This window comes from Pyrus communis, chromosome 5 (assembly GCF_041283825.1).
Source record: "Pyrus communis isolate YQ-2024b chromosome 5, ASM4128382v1, whole genome shotgun sequence".
Taxonomy (NCBI): Eukaryota; Viridiplantae; Streptophyta; class Magnoliopsida; order Rosales; family Rosaceae; genus Pyrus; species Pyrus communis.
In genome coordinates, this window is record NC_142569.1 from 28,141,287 (window position 1) to 28,159,809 (window position 18,523).

The 18,523-nt window shown below is 34.0% G+C and overlaps 1 protein-coding gene across 4 annotated transcripts; it reads left to right on the forward strand.

Moving 5' to 3' along the window:
* Positions 1 to 16,417: 16,417 nt before the first annotated feature.
* Positions 16,418 to 18,278, forward strand: LOC148697072 (uncharacterized). Of its 4 annotated transcripts, none has more exons than XR_015963037.1 (4): positions 16,418 to 17,203; positions 17,342 to 17,499; positions 17,720 to 17,787; positions 17,911 to 18,099. XR_015963037.1 is itself a non-coding variant. In XM_088694828.1 (4 exons), the coding sequence occupies exons 1-4, from the start codon at positions 16,586 to 16,588 to the stop codon at positions 18,101 to 18,103; spliced, it is 912 nt and encodes a 303-aa protein (XP_088550954.1). In that variant the 5' UTR covers positions 16,418 to 16,585; the 3' UTR covers positions 18,104 to 18,278. The 4 variants fall into 4 exon arrangements, 2 of the variants coding, with proteins under 2 accessions (XP_088550954.1, XP_088550955.1); XR_015963038.1 differs by having other exon boundaries at positions 17,968 to 18,018; XM_088694828.1 differs by having other exon boundaries at positions 17,342 to 17,431; positions 17,968 to 18,278.
* The last annotated feature ends 245 nt before the right edge of the window (positions 18,279 to 18,523 follow it).

Below are 18,523 nucleotides of genomic sequence, written 5' to 3' on the forward strand. Positions count from 1 at the left end.
TTTCCAGTAAACCTAAAATGTTGACTTTACTAACCCTTCAAACCTGTGATTTCGTCGGGTAAGAAATGTTTAACCGACGAATTTTCTTCTGTCCTTCAAAATTTGGTAAGGCAAGCCATACTTTCTGATAGTGATATGAGCGTTGTGCATAGCTGCAGGTTATGTTTGAACACAGAAAAGAGAGCGAGGAACTTTCGGTTGCATTGGTTGTGGATGACTACCCACAAGTTTTCTATACATTTTGGACAATCTACATTTTTATGTCCGCCCTTACCCAATTATGTTAGACAATTCAGTAATGTTATGGGGCTGTCTGATAATCATTTTGTTTTTGTTTTTACTTTTTTTTTTTAAAGCTAAAAATTGAAAATTTGTTTGCCATTGAAAGTTATTTGTGAAAATTTAAAATTGAAATGGCTATCAAACGTGTCCTAACCAAATCAAAGAAAATGATCTATAAAACTTTTGCTTTGATACTAATGTCTCGTTTTCTTGCAGCGGCTGCATCTTTTGTGGGGAGAGAATGACAAAATTTTCAACATGGATACTGCCAACAATCTCAAATTGTATGCCTAACTTGTCTTAGACATATACATTATTTTACTCACTCAAGAACTTTGACTTTAATATAAAACTTTTAATTAAAATGGATCAAATCACTTAATTTGTTATATTCATTAAAATCTTTCAGATACTATATGATGATAATCCATTTATTTTGGGATCTTCTGATTATATTACAGCCAACTTGGAGACAACGCAATTCTGCAGTCAACAAAGAAGACGGGCCACCTTGTTCAACTGGAAGGACTATTTGTTTACAACAAGGAACTCAAGAAATTTCTCTCTTCCCAGTTAGAAGAAAATGTGCACGAATGGCAAACAAACTGTGCAAATTGCAAGAACTTAAACTCAAATAGTTTGAAATTTAAATAACTGTTTTGCAAAAGATAATTGGTTCATTTCGTGTTATAAATTGTTTAAATAATTCTCTCAAACCCACATTTTGTTGTCTTAGGCTTTGCGCGAAAAAAATTCATCAGGCAAAGTTCGTCCCACAAAGGTCGTTGCACGAAATTTTGCCCGATGAAAATTAGAAACCGTCAGATAATAGGACTTTGCCAAACAAACGTTCCAACGACCATTTCATCGAGCAAAGTTGCGTTGAGCAACTTTGCTCGATGAACCATACATGCTCAACCAAAATGTTTCATCGAGCAAAGTTTAAATTTATGAAAAATAATAATAAAATATATTTAACCCGACGAAAATATCGTTGGATAAGATTTATAAAATGAAAAGCAAATTAAAAAGGTAAATTCTTACCTGACGACTTAATTCATTGGGCCAACGCTCTTAATTAAAAAGAAATATATTAAATTATGTTTGAATTTAATTAATAAGTTTTATTATATTAATGTCACAATATTAAAAAATTTATTTTATTATTAAAACCAAAATGTTCATACATTTATATTAAAATTGAAATTGAAAAACAAATTCATTCTCAGTAGGAAACTACTTCACTCGTCTAACTGCTTAACCCTAGAAGACATCCGTTTACAGAAATTAGAAATTTTGAAAAATGCAAAGTCAATGGCACTCATTTATCATATGCTCAAAACCATACAGCGGATGGGTCAGAGCTTAATCATAAGTTTGTAAAGTCTTTTACTGCATGTGTAACTTGTGCTTCCAATCATTGAACTGATTATTCCATGTCCTGGTTATGTTGTTGGACATACTCAACACGTTTAGGTCGATCTCGAAGTTGCTCTGAAATAGATAGAGAAGGTGTTAGTTATAAAAATACATCAAGTAAATAAGTAATTATCTCAAGTAATTAAAATTATTAAAAATATTAAATAATAGAAAACACATTTACGAAGAGCTCTGCCATCAACCCCTGCTTCACTTCAGGAGAGATATTCTTCCATTTAGAGGCTGTCTGGGACATCTCATGTGGATGAGGGCTCCTATCTCGCAACATTGCATGAACTCGGGGGTGGGCACATATATGTTGTGGGTTGTACTCAACCTTGATTCTTCTTCATCCTTTATGCGGATATTGCATGATCTCGGCATCTAGGGAAAAAATTGGAAACAATTTCTAAGAATTCCAAGCTTTTCTAAAAATTTCTAATATTTTGTACAAATTTATAATATTTCCGAAAAATTTCTAACATATAAAAAAAAAATTCCTAAAAGTTTCAAATATTTCTAACGAATTTATAATGTATCAAAAAATTGAAAAATTAATATTTCCTTATATTTATAAATTTTCCGACAAACTTTGTATATTTCTAAAAAAATTTATAATATTTCCTAAAACAATCGTGCATATCCAGTTTTGTCAACCCCCTTCCCCGTAACAATTCACACATATAAATCAGAAGTAATTCACAAATTTAAACATATAGTTCTTAAATAAATCACAAATTTAAACATGTAAAAAATTTGTAATATAAATTTTAATTCAAAATAAGTGGGCATTTCATACCTTTATGAGAGTTTGAGACTTGGAGAGTGGTCAAAAGAGATGGCGAGCATGAGAGCTAGCGAAAGAGGCGAGTTTGCGGTGGAGAAATTTTAGAGAGAGAGAGAGAGAGTGAGAGAGAGAGAGAGAGAGAGAGAGAGAGAGAAGAAATTATATGAAAGCTATTGTTGGAAGAAAAAGAGGTCTCGACCTTATATAAAACAGCAAGCCTTTGCCTGACGAACCATTACGTCGGGCAAGGGTCTCTAATTTTACACATGTAATAGTGAAGGTTTGTCTGAAAAATTATTTTGTCGGGCAAGGCCTTCATAAAATAAATCTGCCAAATGAAGATTCTGGAGGAAAAGATGGAGTAAAAGATTTTTACCAGATGAAATACATAGGATTTCGTAGTGCAAACCTTTAAAACTGAGGCAAATTTGACTTTTTTGGGAAAAAAATCCGGGGGAAATTTTTAGGCTTGCCTGACAAGAATAGGGATTTTCAAGGGTTAAAAGAGAGAACATCTCTCACTCTCAATTCTCTCTAGGGAGGCCAACCACTAGGGAAGAAGAATGCTAGCATTTTCTTCTTCCTTAGCCACTAATCTCTTTCCTCCATTCATCCTTGGTGTCGAAATTTAGCGGCCTCCTCCTTTGGTGGCTTTTGGAAGACTCATTCCTTTATCAAAACAAAGAAGACAAGGAGAAAAGAAGTAAAGTTCCTCCATCCATACCCATGGAGACAAGGAGCAAGGATGCAAAGGATTGAAGGCCCTCTCATGGGTGATTAACCTTTACTAAGCAAAAAGGTGCTTCAAAGGTATGAAAAAATACCAATTCCCTTTGTTATTTTGAGCTGAATCTAGGTTCACCAATACACTAGGATTTGAATTTCATAGTTTAAGTTTTGTTTTAGAGTGCATACCAGCATGCTTCTGCCATTTTGTAGTTAAGTGCATGTAATATGTTGCTTAATGAACTTAGTTTATCAAAAAATTTCCTCCAAGTGGTACCAAGAGCCTAGCACTACTACAAAAGTACCCATTAGTGTCATTTGAAAAAAAGACACGAAAAGCCTATTACTGTCGAATATTAGCAAAAATGCGACATAAAATCATGCACTGGCAAATAAAAGAACCGACATCATTGCTTGCGTCATGAAAAGGTTTTTGATGTTGGTTAGTCCCCTTGAACCGCCATGAAAATGCAAAACGTTTTTTTTTTTTTTAAAAAAAAAAAAGAAAAAGAAAGAAAGATAGTAGTGTCGGTTACAGGCGACATTAAATACTAAAACAGACTGTCAGATAAAGCAGGTTTGTATCACTCCTAACCAACACCACTAACCATTAATAAATAAAAATAAACAAAGCTAACACTTTCTTCCCGTCGGATAAAGACACATTTGGTCATTCATAACCGACAGAAAATATGTTAATAATTAAAAAAAATATAAAAACGACAATTTCAGTTTTTGAATAAATAAAAAAAAAAAAACTAATAATTATCTGCCAATATACATTCATAAGAGTTCAAAAGCAAATTTCACCCATTCTTCAAATTTTACTCGTTCCCATGTGCTAAATTTTGGGTGTCATCTTCCAAATTGTCAAGGCATGATATCAGCTCCATTTCTACATGTGAATTCGTAAAGCTTAGACATTATTGATATATGATGAATTTTTTAGACTATTCTAAAAGGAATGATTGCTCAAGTAGATATAGTTCTCACCTATTCTGGTAGTCTCTATAATCCCCCTGCAAGCAAACTGTTGATGGATTCCCCTTGAAAGCTTGGTTAGAGAACGTGCTCACTTGCACATGCACTTTAGAACTCAATTCATACATATAGAAGATAAAGAGAAAGACAGAGGGAGAAAGAGTACCACAAAGTCTGTCCCAAATTTCAATCCCACTGGGAAATCATGAGGACAGCGAAGGACTCACTGAAATCGAATTAAACGGAGAGAAAGAACAACCAGGAGATGAGTAGAACGGCAAGCCAAGGAGGGGCGACATATAAGTGAGTTTTTAGTTGTGGGGTTCGAATTTTTCGTTCAGGTGAAAAGGGAAGGAAATTGAATTGCACCCAAGAGGTTTTACGGAAAAAATATGGAAGAAGAACCCAAAAATCAGCTCCCCTCCCTCCTTCACTCTGTCTCTCTCTGTAACCATCCCTCAATCCCTCCCTTTCTATTTTTCTCTCTATAATTTCCCCTTAAATCCCTCACTGAATCTCTCTGTGTCGGTTTTATGACACCAGTTCATAATAGTGTCGATTACACTGTCGGATAGAACCAACATCACTATTTTCTATGCAAAGAATGGCCCGCCCAAAATTAAGCACGCTAAAAATTTCCCACACATTACCCTTGGATAAACTTTTAAAAAAATCAATTTATTTCAAATGACAAGAAGTTTTAAAATATTTAAAATTATTATTATTATCGAGTAGAAGCAACACGATTCTCTTTTTAACCAACATTAACTTTATGTTGGTTGAAAGCAACACGATTCTCTTTTTATACGACACCACCATTTAAAAAGATTAAAAACTATGTTGGTTATAAGTGACATTAGTAGTCTATGTCGGTTATAAGTGACATAGACAGTTTATGTTGGTTATAACTGACAGTAAATTGACACCATGTAAAAAGGTTGTTGGAAATGTCTTATCTGCTAGTATATTATATAAAACCAACACCAACTGCCAACACAATAAGCCACTTTTGTAATAGTGTAGGTCTAGTAGTTGGTGAACCCTTTTGGGTTTTGTTGTTCATAGCTTATGATAATAGTCACAAGTTTTATCTTGCTTCTTTGAATGTGAATTTTGCTTGAAATTTCCCATATCAAAAGTTGTTCATGTAGTTCATTTGGGCATGCATTTTGGAGCTAAAATTTGGAATGTTTGTGGGAAAATTCGGCCAAATCCATGTGATGAATTTTTGGATTCATGTTTGTCTTGTTAAAAGAGTTTTAAAGTGGCATTAGGAACCCCTAAGTACCCTAGTATGTTAATCCTCTTTTGTTCAAGAGAGTTTGAGTTTCTTTGGGTTAAAAATATTCATGGAGCTCTTACGGTTTTTCATGAAGGTTGTTCATTGTTCTTATTGTACTTCATGTTCATAGCAAAAACAAAAAGTTAAAGAGTTTTGGTGCAAAATTACGTTGTGTTTTGTTTAGCCTTTGTTTGTGTGATTAGATTGATCCTTTAATGAAGTTTTTGTAATTATTGAAATTTTTGGGTTTTAGCTGTCATAACATGAAATTGTGAACATTTGTGTATTTACGAAATGACCCCAAAAGTTTGTCTTTTGCACAATGGCCCAAAGTTGAGATTATTGCATTTTAGCCCAAATTAGCTAAAGGGAAAAATGGGTTCCCTCTTTAAATGAGAATTAGATTTTCATTTCATTTAGCTACATTTAAATCACTTCTATGGATACAAAAACTGATTCATATTGTTGCATTCCTTATTATTTTTTTGGGCATGGAAGTACAACGTTGTGCTAGTGATCTCCATCTCTCTTAAGCAATGTATGTTTTGGATTTGCTCAAAATGTACAAATTTGTTGGATTGAAATCCTGTTTCACCATCTGCAGTTAGTGGCTATCGCCTTAATCTTTATGATGGTGAACCTCTCTCTAATGTGACAGAATTTCGTAGTGTGGTTGGAGCCCTACAATATCTCGCATTCACAAGGTCTGATATTACTTTTGTTGTGAATCAAGTTTGCTAATATATGCATCGTCCTACCACTAATATCATAGTTTTGAAAATTGTTTCTTGATCTTCAAATCCTATTTTCACCTGCACAAATTTGGTGTGACATTATTTCAGCAATCTCTTTGGCATCTAAGTCTAACCCAGTATTTCATTCTTGAACTCACCATGTCAAGGTGGATTATCACTACATTTGCGAAAATGTTACTCGAAAAAAGCTTACAATTGGTTTTGTTGCCACAAATGATCAGATTGCAGACTTTCTAATAAAAGGATTATTGACAAAAAGGTTTAATCCTCTTTTTTCCAAGCTTAACATTCATCGCCAACCAGTCAGCTTGAGGGGGCATGATAAGCAAACACTGCCAAATCCAAATTCAAATATCATCTCAGCTAAATGGTTACAACTGGAAGCTTCACCAACATTCGACTTATTCAAAGATCATATACGGCCTTAGAAGAGTTTGATTCTAGTCAAACTTTCCCTTTTATAAGCATGAATATATAGAAAGCAATCCTATCAAGCCAAACTACACTCAAATCAAAGTTTATCTTATATGATTCAGCAACAAAGAATATGAATTTGCAATATCAAAACTTGCAACAAAAATCAATAGACATGGTGCAGGGTATATGCGGATACAATGGATTTAATTCACTAACATACTTAACGGTTTTGTTTAATTTATCTTGGTTTCAGACTTGTAGACGCATATAACTTACTCTGATACCACATATAAGGCGATCTATAATATGCATACGAAAAGTTCTAACCTTGAGAAACTATTGACATAAACAAAGTTGAACCACAAACGAGCAATGAACAAAAAAATATCTTCCTCTCTCTCTCTAAAATACAGAAAATTTCAAGCGACAAAAAAATTAGTCGCGCAAGACAACACGGGTAATGTTTTTTTGGCGCCAAAGAACTACATGACAAGGTATAAACTTTGCGCGAGGATTTCTTTGTCCCGCACAAGTACACTGCAAAGTGTTACGGGTTGTATAAATCAAAGTTTCACAACCCTAATTTTCAAAGTTCTTGTTTGAAACACGATGGTTGATTTCGATCCTATGCCAAGGAAAGGTTGTGAGGGAGAATAGTAAAGGCAAAGGTAAAATAAAATTGTTTGTTGAATTAGTTGTTTTATTTGATTTTTTTGGAATTTTTTTTAATATTCAATTACTTATATAATTTTTTGGTAGAGAAAAAAAAAAAAAGGAAAGCTGTGGTGCAAATGGAGATTCACAATCGTCATAAGCAAATCCCCTCCTATGAAGATAAAAGTGGGTTTGATTCACACACCGAACTTAGGCTTGACATTGGGCGCTGGTGCGAACCAATTGTTCTGTCGAGTGGAAGTCTTGGAAATTAGTGCTTGAGGAGTTGAAGAAGAACATGGTGATGGAGTTATCAATAAGTTTCTATTAAAGAATTTATAATTGTTTTTGCTATAAGTAATATTATTGTGATTACTAATTTATTTTTATTGGCATTACAAGCTTATTGGGATGTTGATGAAACTGATCAGAAGCAGGTGAAATATCTGGATGACCATTTCAAGAATGGCTACCGGGTGTGGAAGTTTGACGTGGAGCGAGCTGCAGAACTAGAGCAAGTTCCCGATGCCCCAAAGGAGTGAAGTTTATATGTTTTGGTTTTCGATTACTATGGTTTAGGAATAATAAGATGTATTTGAATGTTATGTATGAGTTTATTAATAATTTTGTGTTATTTGGACGATTATATGTATTTAAATAAGTTATAGTACGTATTTGGGTTAATTTTTTAGCTTTATTAGTTATTTCGTTAATATAATTTCGTTTGGGATTTTTTTATTTGGATTAAATGTAAAGAAAATGAAAAATATTAAAAAAATAACTAAAAACTTGTGCGACAAATGTTCGTCGCTCAAACGTTTTAGGTATGAAACTTGCGTGACGATTTGGTATTCATCGTGCAAATTGAGTCATCCAAAAGTTATCCTTATAATCAAACTGTTTAGTTGCATCGGCAGAAAAACTGCGGCAACAACCTCTGCACCTCCTCCGCCTTCATTTTCCCTTAATCCAGCATATGTCGCTACCTTTTTTCTTTCAATTTCATCCTCTAATACTCCCTCCATCTTCTCTACTTTCATCAATCTATCCCAGTGTGTTTGGTATGTGATTTTTTATTTTATTTTTGTCTTTAAAAGTAACATTGTCAATTCATACTAATTAACGTCATCAAATTCGTTGTCTATAAGGCTATTGTGTGCGATTAAGGATCAGTGGAGAAAGATTTTGGAGGTATTTTCCTCCTTTTTTTAATAATATAGATTATTTAAATTATATTTATATTATGTTGTGATGTAATTTTGAAGTGTATGTGTACAAATTTGTACATCACATACAAATATGTTTTGTGATGTACGAAGTTAATTGTAATTAACTTCATACATGTTTTTTAGTAAAATTTAGTTTCCCGTTTGAGGATTAGTTAGATTTTGCACATGGATGTGAAAGCATGACTGCAGTCTAATTGATTCTTGAATTGTCCTATTATTTGGACAATTTGGGAATGCACAGTTATGGCATGTAGTTTACAGTTCAAGAATTAGGTTTCGGTCGTGGGGATTTCGGTGTCATCTCTATAAGTTCTTTGGATGCCAAATAGGTATTTCATATCTGCATTGCACACTTGAAAAACTATAGAGACATGCTGCGTCGAAATCTAATCCTATGTAGTCGTGAATTACAGGACATAACTTTGCATTCCCTAATGGGATAGGGCCCTTAACGGAGGAATAAGGTGACAATATCTTATTGAAGTTGTTGTATTCATTGTATTTTTATTGTGGTTGCAGGAATTATGGACAAAAAGTGGATACATAATCCAAACAGATGCGCTGATGAATACTTGGATGAAATTGATGATTTTATTCACTTTGCATGTACAAACAACCCAGGTGCAACTAGAATCGGTGTCCATGTAGGAGGTGTAACAACACGTTAAGGGACATAATTGAAAATATTTGATTTTATTTAGTAATGAATGGAATGTTGAACCTAATGTGGATCCTAACAAACAAGTTATGAATATTTTAAATGATGCTTTTCTATATGCGTTGACAAACACCAATCAAGAAGGGAAAGATGACGTGCCTACACCAATGGATAGTGGAGAATTCAAACAATATGAAAAACTATTAAAAAAGTGCCCACCAAGAATTGTACTCGGCGTTTGAGGGTTTTTCGGTTCTCACGTCCACTGTGGAATTGATGCACGGCAAAGTATCATATGTCAAACAAGTGGTATTGATATTTTTTTGGGGGTTTTCAAGAGAATGCTTCCAAAGGACAATAGTTTGCCGAAAGGCCATAAAAACACGCAAAAGGTGTTGAATGGTCTCAAATTGGGTTATGAAAAATTCACGCAAGCAAAAACAATTGTATATTATTCTATAAGGAGAATAAAGCATTGGATAAGTGTCCTTATGTAAAGCAGTGGTGTCCATGTCCCACATTGATTTCTATGGCAAACCAACAAGTGTCGTGTTTAAGTGTCCATGGTTTGATACAAACCCAAATAGGCAGGGAAGTGTTAAAACCGACCATGGCTTACTATCTGCAAACATTAAAAAAACTTGGTACGATGACGACCCTTACATTTTTGCAAACATGGAAAAACATATTTTGTATCTAGATAACCCTAAAGCCAGGATGTCGTTGAAGAGTTACAAGATGTTGGTGAGAAGTCTCGTGATCATGAAGATGGTGACGATGTAGAGGAAGTTGTCAGTGATGAGTCTCATGACCATGAAAATAGTGGTGATGTAGAGGGAAATGTTGGTGATGACCAAATTGATGTTAAGGAAAATATTGAACCTCAAGAACCTGTATTCCATTTAAACATTTATGATCCACGAGTTGGGGATGGTCTTAATGCAAAAATGAGAGACATACTTGTAGAAAAGGACTAATTAGGGAAACCAATATCACTTATCCTAAAGACAAGTTTTGTAGAAAATTTTCCACACACTATAATGATAAAAAATTACCAACAAGTGAAACTTCTGATAGGAAATGGCTCGTGTACTCAATAGAGTTAGATAGAGTATTTTGCTTATGTTGTAAATTGTTTAACACAATGGTCTAAAAAGTGAGTTAGCAAAAGATGGAATTAGTGATTGGAGACATCTTGGTGAAAGCTTGAGCAACATGAAAAAAGTAAAGAACATATCACTAATTCGAAAACTTGGGTTGGGCTGAAAACTAGATTGACAAAAAAATAAAACAATTGACAAAGAATTCAAAACCGAATCAAGAAAGAGGCACATCATTAGAAACACGTGATGCTTAGAATTATTGCTGTTGTGAAATGTCTTGCCATACGTAATTTAGCATTTCATGGAACAAATGGAAGACTTTATGAAGCCTTTAATGGCAACTTTTTAGGTTTACTTGAAAAGACTGCGGAGTTTGATCCAATAATGCAAGAGCGTTTCTGACTCATTGACAATAAAGAGATTCATCATCGCTATTTGAACCATAAAATTCAAAATGAGTTGATAGCTACTTTAGCTTCAAGTGTCAAAATTGTAATCATTAAAAAATATAAAAGGGGCCAAATTTTTTTCTGTCATCCTTGATTGTACTCTTGATGCAAGTCATGTAGAACAAATTACTTTAATTTTAAGATGTGTGACTTGTCAAGTAGATCATTAAAATAAAAGATAATTTTTTGGAGCTTTTAAGTGTGGAAGATATATCAAGACAAGGACCTTTGAATGAGTTGCAAGATGTACTAAAATCTCTTGATCTTGATATTAATAATGTGAGGGGATAAGGTTATGATAATAGATCTAATATGAGAAGGAAACACCAAGGTGTACAAAAAGGATTGTTAGGCATAAATCCTAGAGCTTTTTACATGCCATGTGATTCTCATTGTCTTAATCTAATAGTTTTTGATATGGCAAGTTTGTGTCTTAAAGCAAATTTTTGTTTCTACAAAGCGTTGGAATATTTTACTTGAACATATTGATGATTTAACTTTGAAATCATTGTCAACTACTCGATGGGAAAGTCACATTGAAAGTGTTAAAACAATTAAATCCCAAATGTCCAAAATTAGAGATGCTTTGTTTAAGCTGACGGAAATTATTGAGAATCCCCTATTGAATAGGGATGCAGGATGCTTAGCATCAGAAGAACTTTTAAGTTTTGACTTTGTATTAAGTTTGGTTATTTGGTATTACATTTTGTTAAAGATTAACATGGTGAGCACAAAATTACAATATGAATACATGTGTCTTGATGTTGCTATGAAGACATTGGAAGCACTATTACATTTTATGAAAACTACAGAGAAACTAGTTTTGTTTTTGCCGTGATTAATGCTAAAGAAATTGCACTTGATTCGGGAATTGACCCTGTTTTTCAAACTAAACATCATAGAACTAGAAAAAGACATCATGATGAAATTGATGGTAGTGGAGGGAACAACAATCTACTGAGGAATCATTTAGAGCAAATTATTTTCTTGTTATTGTGGATATTGCTCTTTTTCAACTGAAACACAAGTTTGAACAATTGAAGGATTTTGAATCTATTTTTGGCTTCTTATTCGATGCAAAAAAAGTTAATCTCATTGGACGTTCAGGAGCTAAAAGAATGTGGCTTGAATCTTGAAGCACATTTGAAACATGGAAAATCCATTAATGTAGAAGCAGCCGTCTTATATTCTGAATTACAAATATTGCAAACAATGTTACCTAAAGAGTCACTTCAATCTAATAGGCCTTGGACATCCATGGAAATAGCAAAGTTTGCAAGAGAAATCGACATGTGTCCAAATGTATTGATTGGTTATCGTGTATTGTTGACTGTACTTATGACTATGGTATCTGCAGAAAGAAGTTTTTCAAAATTAAAATTATTGAAACTTATTTGCGGACCACTATGGTTTAAACTAGGCTAAATGGATTAGCAATCCTATGCATTGAAAAAGATGAGGTTGAAGACTTGGAGTATAATGATAATTGATGATTTTGCTTCAAAAAATGTCAGGAGATGATTTCTAAGGGTTGAAATTTCAAAGAGTTTTGTTTTGTTTGGATTGGTTGTATATGATTTTGCTTTTAATCGTTGGGGTTTAGGTACTATGTCCCCCCCGTTGTATTTTTTAAATAATATAATATGGGCATGAGGGCCTAACCCCCCAGCTTTAACTGGGTTCCAACCCACTTTAATTTTTTTTTAATATATGTTTGTGTATTGAAAAAAGGCACGCTTTTTAGGCTTCGCCCTAGGACCAATATGTTTGTGTATTGAAAAAAGGCATGCTCTTTAGCCTTCGCCCTATAACCAAAAAAGTCAAGACTGGCCTTGCTAACGTCTAGAATCTCTGATGGAAATTGGTGTGGAAACACTATGGGATACAAATCTTATCCAAGAACCATTTCAGGTACAAGGAGTGGCTTCAATCAAATTATCGATTGAGTCAATTACAATTGGCCTCTGTAATCTTCCGGGATACGATGCTGCAATGGACGCGAATGACGACAGTGACATACTTATCGAGGAGGAGGAATGGGACAATGAAAATGATGATAGTGACGACATTGAAAGTTATTATAGTTCGGATGAAAATTAATGCAATTTATTTGTGAATTGCTTTGTAAAATACATTAAAAGATACTTTTTGTAAATTGCGGTTTAAATGCAATTTATTTGTGAATTGTTTTATAAATAATTGTTTTTATTTAATTTTTAGAATAAATTTTAATCAAGTAAAAAAATTTACCATTTATTTTACACATTTGCATGAGAAATAACCCGGTTTTCTTCGCGCAAGTGCTTTAATTTTACACGGGTACTTTTTATTTTCAGATACTTGCGTGACGAATGTCTACAACTACATCGGCAAGGGAGCTTCGTGGGATGAATCTTGGTATTTGTCGTGCAAGTTAGTATTTGTGAAATTTTGAATTTATTGTGCGATGAAGCCTTCCTCATGCAAGAATCTTTGTATGAATTCTTTCCAAACAGCCTTTTCCCCTCACTCTTCTCTCTTCTTCCTCCAACTGCTCTCTCGTCCTCCGACGCCTATCTCTCACCTTCTCTCACCCTTAGTCCCTCCCTCACTCTCTCTCTCTCTCTCTCTCTCTCTCTCTCTCTCTCAACCTCTCTCATTGTCTCCCGCCCTCTGTCTCTATCTCTCACCCTCTCTCTCCGTCTATCACCCTCTCTCATCATCTCTCACCCTCCCTCTCCGTCTCTCACCCTCTCTCTTTCTCCGTCACAGCCGAGGTCCTGCATCTCCAAGAGATTATTTTCCCTTTTTAATTTACTTAATTAGAATTTCATGATTTTAATTTAGGGTTTATAGAGTTAGGCTTCTTGAATTATTTTGCCCATTTTAGAATAAATTGAGACAACGCTTAGTCATCCCCAGGTATACATCGTGTCGACAGACACTTGTAGCTTAGCATTTCTTGCGACGAAGAACTTTGTTCCTAAAAATTTCATGCGACGAGGTCCAAAACTGTTGCATGACCGTTTGTCGCTTAAGGTCTTTTTTCATGATTTTTGCGTGACGAAATGTTCGTCACTTTGACTCTTATACAATGGGAAAATGCTTTGAGCGACCAATACTTGTTCGTTGCGATAACTGTTAAATGTAATAGTGGTAACATTAAATGCGAATGAGGATTGGATGAGCTCAAGTTAACAAAAGAAACGCTACAATCCAGTCTAGACAGCCAGGGGACTAGAAATCTCAACTAAATATAAACTAATGAATTTTAAACATGTTGAATGAATACAAGAATCTTACATCAAAAAATGGAAAAGAAGTTGAGTATTACTTATTTTAAGCAATTCTACTTCCAATTATAATGACGAGTTCTATGATTAAACCTTCCCACCTTACGTGCAGGTGGTAAGATGCGAGTTTGGTAACAAGATTTGTGTATGTTTGATTGGGCCCGAATTGATGCGAGTTTGGTAACAAGATTTGTGTATGTTTGATTGGGCCCGAATTGCACCTTTACGTTAACTTGCCCAATGTCTTTGGGTATTCTTTATAACTATAAACTTATGATCTTATTAGGGGTTTTAACAAGTTGTCAGGTCCTTATAGGTTATGCTCCCTATGAAAAACGAGGGGTAGACTGCTAGGTAGTCTTATTCATTCATGAGGACATGGATATGCATTGGTAAGATTAGGTCAATGACTGCCTACCATTGTTGTTTCTTAATTTTCATCATTTGTGACCATTCCTGCCACCCTGCAGTCATTGTAGAAAAGTTAGGTGTGACCATTCCTGCTATTCCTGCAATTCATTGTAGGAAATAACACAAAAATAAAGTGAGATTGATTATCTATCAAATAAGGAAAAACATGTTACTAACTTACTAAACCTAACCCTTACTCAGCTATACACACCCACAACCATCTTTACAGAGAGGTAGACTACTGATAGATAATCAATCTCACTTTATTTTTGTGTTATTTCCTACAATGAATTGCAGGAATAGCAGGAATGGTCACACCTAACTTTTCTACAATGACTGCAGGGTGGCAGGAATGGTCACAAATGATGAAAATTAAGAAACAACAATGGTAGGCAGTCATTGACCTAATCTTACCAATGCATATCCATGTCCTCATGTGTGCGCTTTGTAATGTTGATTTTTAATGAAATTACACAAAGAAAAATGTTTATTATTCAACACAATAGACTAGAAAAAGAAAACAAGGTGTGAAAGGAAGGGGAGGAGGAAAAGTATGTGTTTCTCCTCCTTCCTCTTTCCTCTATGACTACTTTTCTTCTCCACTTTCTCTAGATGCTGCGGTTTCAGATTACTGTATATTTCAATTATATCATATTCTTTGAATTCATATGGGTATTTCCTTTTTTACTTTTGTTATCAAATGATTTGGTATATTACTATATTACTATATCTCGTGCCTAAGGTGCGAAAATCATGCATGCAAAAAACATAGGGTTCTTTAGATATAGACCTTTGAAACTCCTATTTTCCAAATAAAAACCCATCTAAATTTAAACATTCAAATAAAACCCAAATTTCAAATAGCCTACCATGTAGACAAATATATGACCAACTATTACAATACAATTACAACTTATGCCATAGAATCCTAATTTGGTCAATAAATGTTATTACTCATCCTAATTATGATGAGCAATTAAATCCATATGGGTATTTTACCTTTCTTGTATCATAAATATTAGCAACATATATAAATTAATTTACCAAATTTAAAAGAGAAAGACAATCTTGTACGGAAAAAATAATATTGTTTGAATTATGTAATTACCTACATACAAATTAATTTACCTACTTATAAAATATTATACTAATAAACCTGCATTTTGAATCATGTAATTACCTACATACAAATATTATACTAATTTACCAACATTTAAATTAATTTACCTACTTATAAAATATTATACTAATTTACCTACATTTAAATTAATTTACCTACTTATTAATATTATACTAATTTACCTACTTATTAATATTATACTAATTTACCTACATTTAAATTAATTTACCTATTCCAAAAAAAAAAAAATAGTGATATTAGATAATGTTCGAATGTTGTGGGTTTGTGCTTGTAGGCAATTAAATAAACTTTTAATCTAATGCACATAAATCATGTAGGTAAATTAGACCATTTTGAAAGTAAACTAGACCCTTTAAATTTTGGTTTGATGTAATAGGTAAATTAGACTATTTTGTAGGTAAGAATTGTGCGGAACATATAGCTTTTGTTTTGTGTATTAGGGATTGGAATATTAGCCGAAGCTGTTTTAGGTTTATTGTTGTGTTGGTAGGTAAATTAACTTATATATGTAATGCACAAAATTATGAAATTAGTATTATTATTTTTCAATTGGCACGTTATAACAATTTGAAAGTTAATACATTGAATATACAATGAATGGCATGAATTATTTTGTAAAATATATAAAATTAATTAAATGGATATAACAAGTAACTGATCCAAAAATCTCATCCAAGTATTAATAGGGGTAGTTTAGGCATTCGAAAAATACACAATTTGAAAAGTCAAACTTAATTAAAGAATTTGTTTAATTGGAGGGTAGTCAATGGGCTTTATTCAAGAAAACAAAAGGAGATGGGTTTTAGTAGAGGAAAATATAGTTTCAAGGGGTAATATCAAATTTTCAGAAAAACATACTAGCTACTGCCACAAGCCAACTTATCTTTATATTAAATGCCAGGTGATTGTTTTATGCCTCTGTGTTCGTGAGAGGGAGAGAGGGAGAGAGAGAGAGAGAGAGAGAGAGAGAGAGAGAGAGAGAGAGAGAGAGAGAGAGAGAGAGAGAGAGAGAGAGAGAGATGGGGAACATTTTTCCAGTGTACAAGTTTATTCTGCATGGGGTTATGAAGCTAGTAGGGATGAGACCCCAAACAGTGGAAATCGAGCCAGGAACTATCATGAACTTCTGGGTGCCCAATAAAATTACAGAAAAGCAGAAATTCAAGCCCGCCGTGGTATTCATCCATGGGTTTGCAATGGATGGCATCACCACATGGCAATTTCAAGTGCTATCTCTTGTTAAAGACTACGCAGTTTATGTTCCGGACCTTCTCTTCTTTGGAGGCTCCACTACGGATAAACCAGATAGGTCACTGGAGTTTCAAGCGGAGTGCGTGGCAAGGGGTTTGAGGATACTTGGGGTGGAGAGGTGCACCGTGGTGGGGCTGAGCTATGGAGGCATGGTTGGGTTTAAGATGGCTGAGTTGTACCCTAATTTGGTTGAGTCTATGGTGGTGACTTGTTCAGTTATGGCTTTAACCAGGTCAATTACTAATGCATCTCTTGATAGACTTGGGTTCAAATGCTGGTCAGATTACTTGCTTCCCGACTCAGTTAAAGGTGTGAGAAACCTTTTTGAAATTGCTGCCTATAAATTTCCACATCTCCCTGATTGGATTTACGAACACTATTTAGAGGTATGTTATTTGGATTAATTAGATAGTTGCTTATCCTAACCCACCCATGCATATTGATCTGGATTAGTACTCATGTATCGTTTGAGGTCTTAAATTTTTGAGTCAACGCACATATATGAGCGTTGTGCATGGCTGTAGGTTATGTTTGAACACAGAAAAGAGAGAGTGGAACTTTTGGATGCATTGATTGTGGAAGACAAGGACTTTACAGCCGCTCGTTACCCACAGGTTTTCTATACATTTTGGACAGTCTACATCTTTATGTCCGCCGTTATCCAAATATGTTAGACAATTTGGTAATGTTAAAGGCCGTTTGACAACCATTTTATTTGTTTTCTTTTTACTTTTCTTTTAAAGCTAAAAATTGAACATTTGTTTGCTACTGCAAGTTATTTTGGTGAAAATTGAAACCTGAAATGGCTGTCAAACATGTCCTAATGAATCAAAGAAAGCGATCTATCTAATGTTTCTCCAATGCTTTCCTTTGATACTAATGTCTCGATCGTTTTCTTGCAGCGTGTGCATCTTTTGTGGGGAGAGAATGACAAGATTTTCAACATGGAAACTGCCAATAATCTCAAACTGTATGCCTAACTTGTCTTAGACATATACATTATTTTACTCATTCAAGAACTTTGACTTTAATGTAAACCTTAATTTAAATGGATCGAATCACTTAATTTGTTATATTCATTAAAATCTTTCAGATACAGTACTATATGAAGATAATCCATTTATATTGGGGTCTTCTGATTATATAACAGCCAACTTGGAGACAACGCAACTCTACAGTCAATAGAGAAGACGGGCCACCTTGTTCAAGTGGAAGGACTATTTGTATACAACAAGGAACTCAAGAAATTTCTCTCTTCCCTGTTAGAAGAAAATGTGCACGAATAGCAAACAAACTTTGCAAATTGCAACCACTTAAACTCTAATAGTTTAAAATTTAAATAACTGTTTTGCAAAAGCTAATCGGTTTGTTTCGTGTTGTAAATTGTTATTGAGGCTGATCAAAGGGCCTATCGAAGGAAAGGAAAATACAAATATTTTGAGCTGATATCAGGCAACGGATTATATTTCATCTCCCGAATTTTTCTTTAGAGGATGTGGTTGACTTTCTTTGTAATAAAAATATTTGAGCCACAACTTGCTGAATGCATACTGTACACTTTTGCTTTACATTATTTCTGATGAAACAAAGGTGACATCACTACAAAAAAAAAAAAAAAAAAACCTTTTTGTCGCTCAAGCTCACAATTCGTCGTCTTAGATTTCGCCGGACAAACATTCATCGGGCAAAGATCATCCTGCAAATGT

Excerpts from the sequence above, each read along its gene's own strand:
- LOC148697072 (XM_088694828.1), top strand. The coding sequence starts at position 16,586 with ATGGGGAACATTTTTCCAGTGTACAAGTTTATTCTGCATGGGGTTATG. Across the intron at positions 17,204-17,341 it reads TTTACGAACACTATTTAGAG|GTTATGTTTGAACACAGAAA; the intron begins GTATGTTATTTG and ends GCATGGCTGTAG. Across the intron at positions 17,788-17,967 it reads ACTGCCAATAATCTCAAACT|CCAACTTGGAGACAACGCAA; the intron begins GTATGCCTAACT and ends ATTATATAACAG.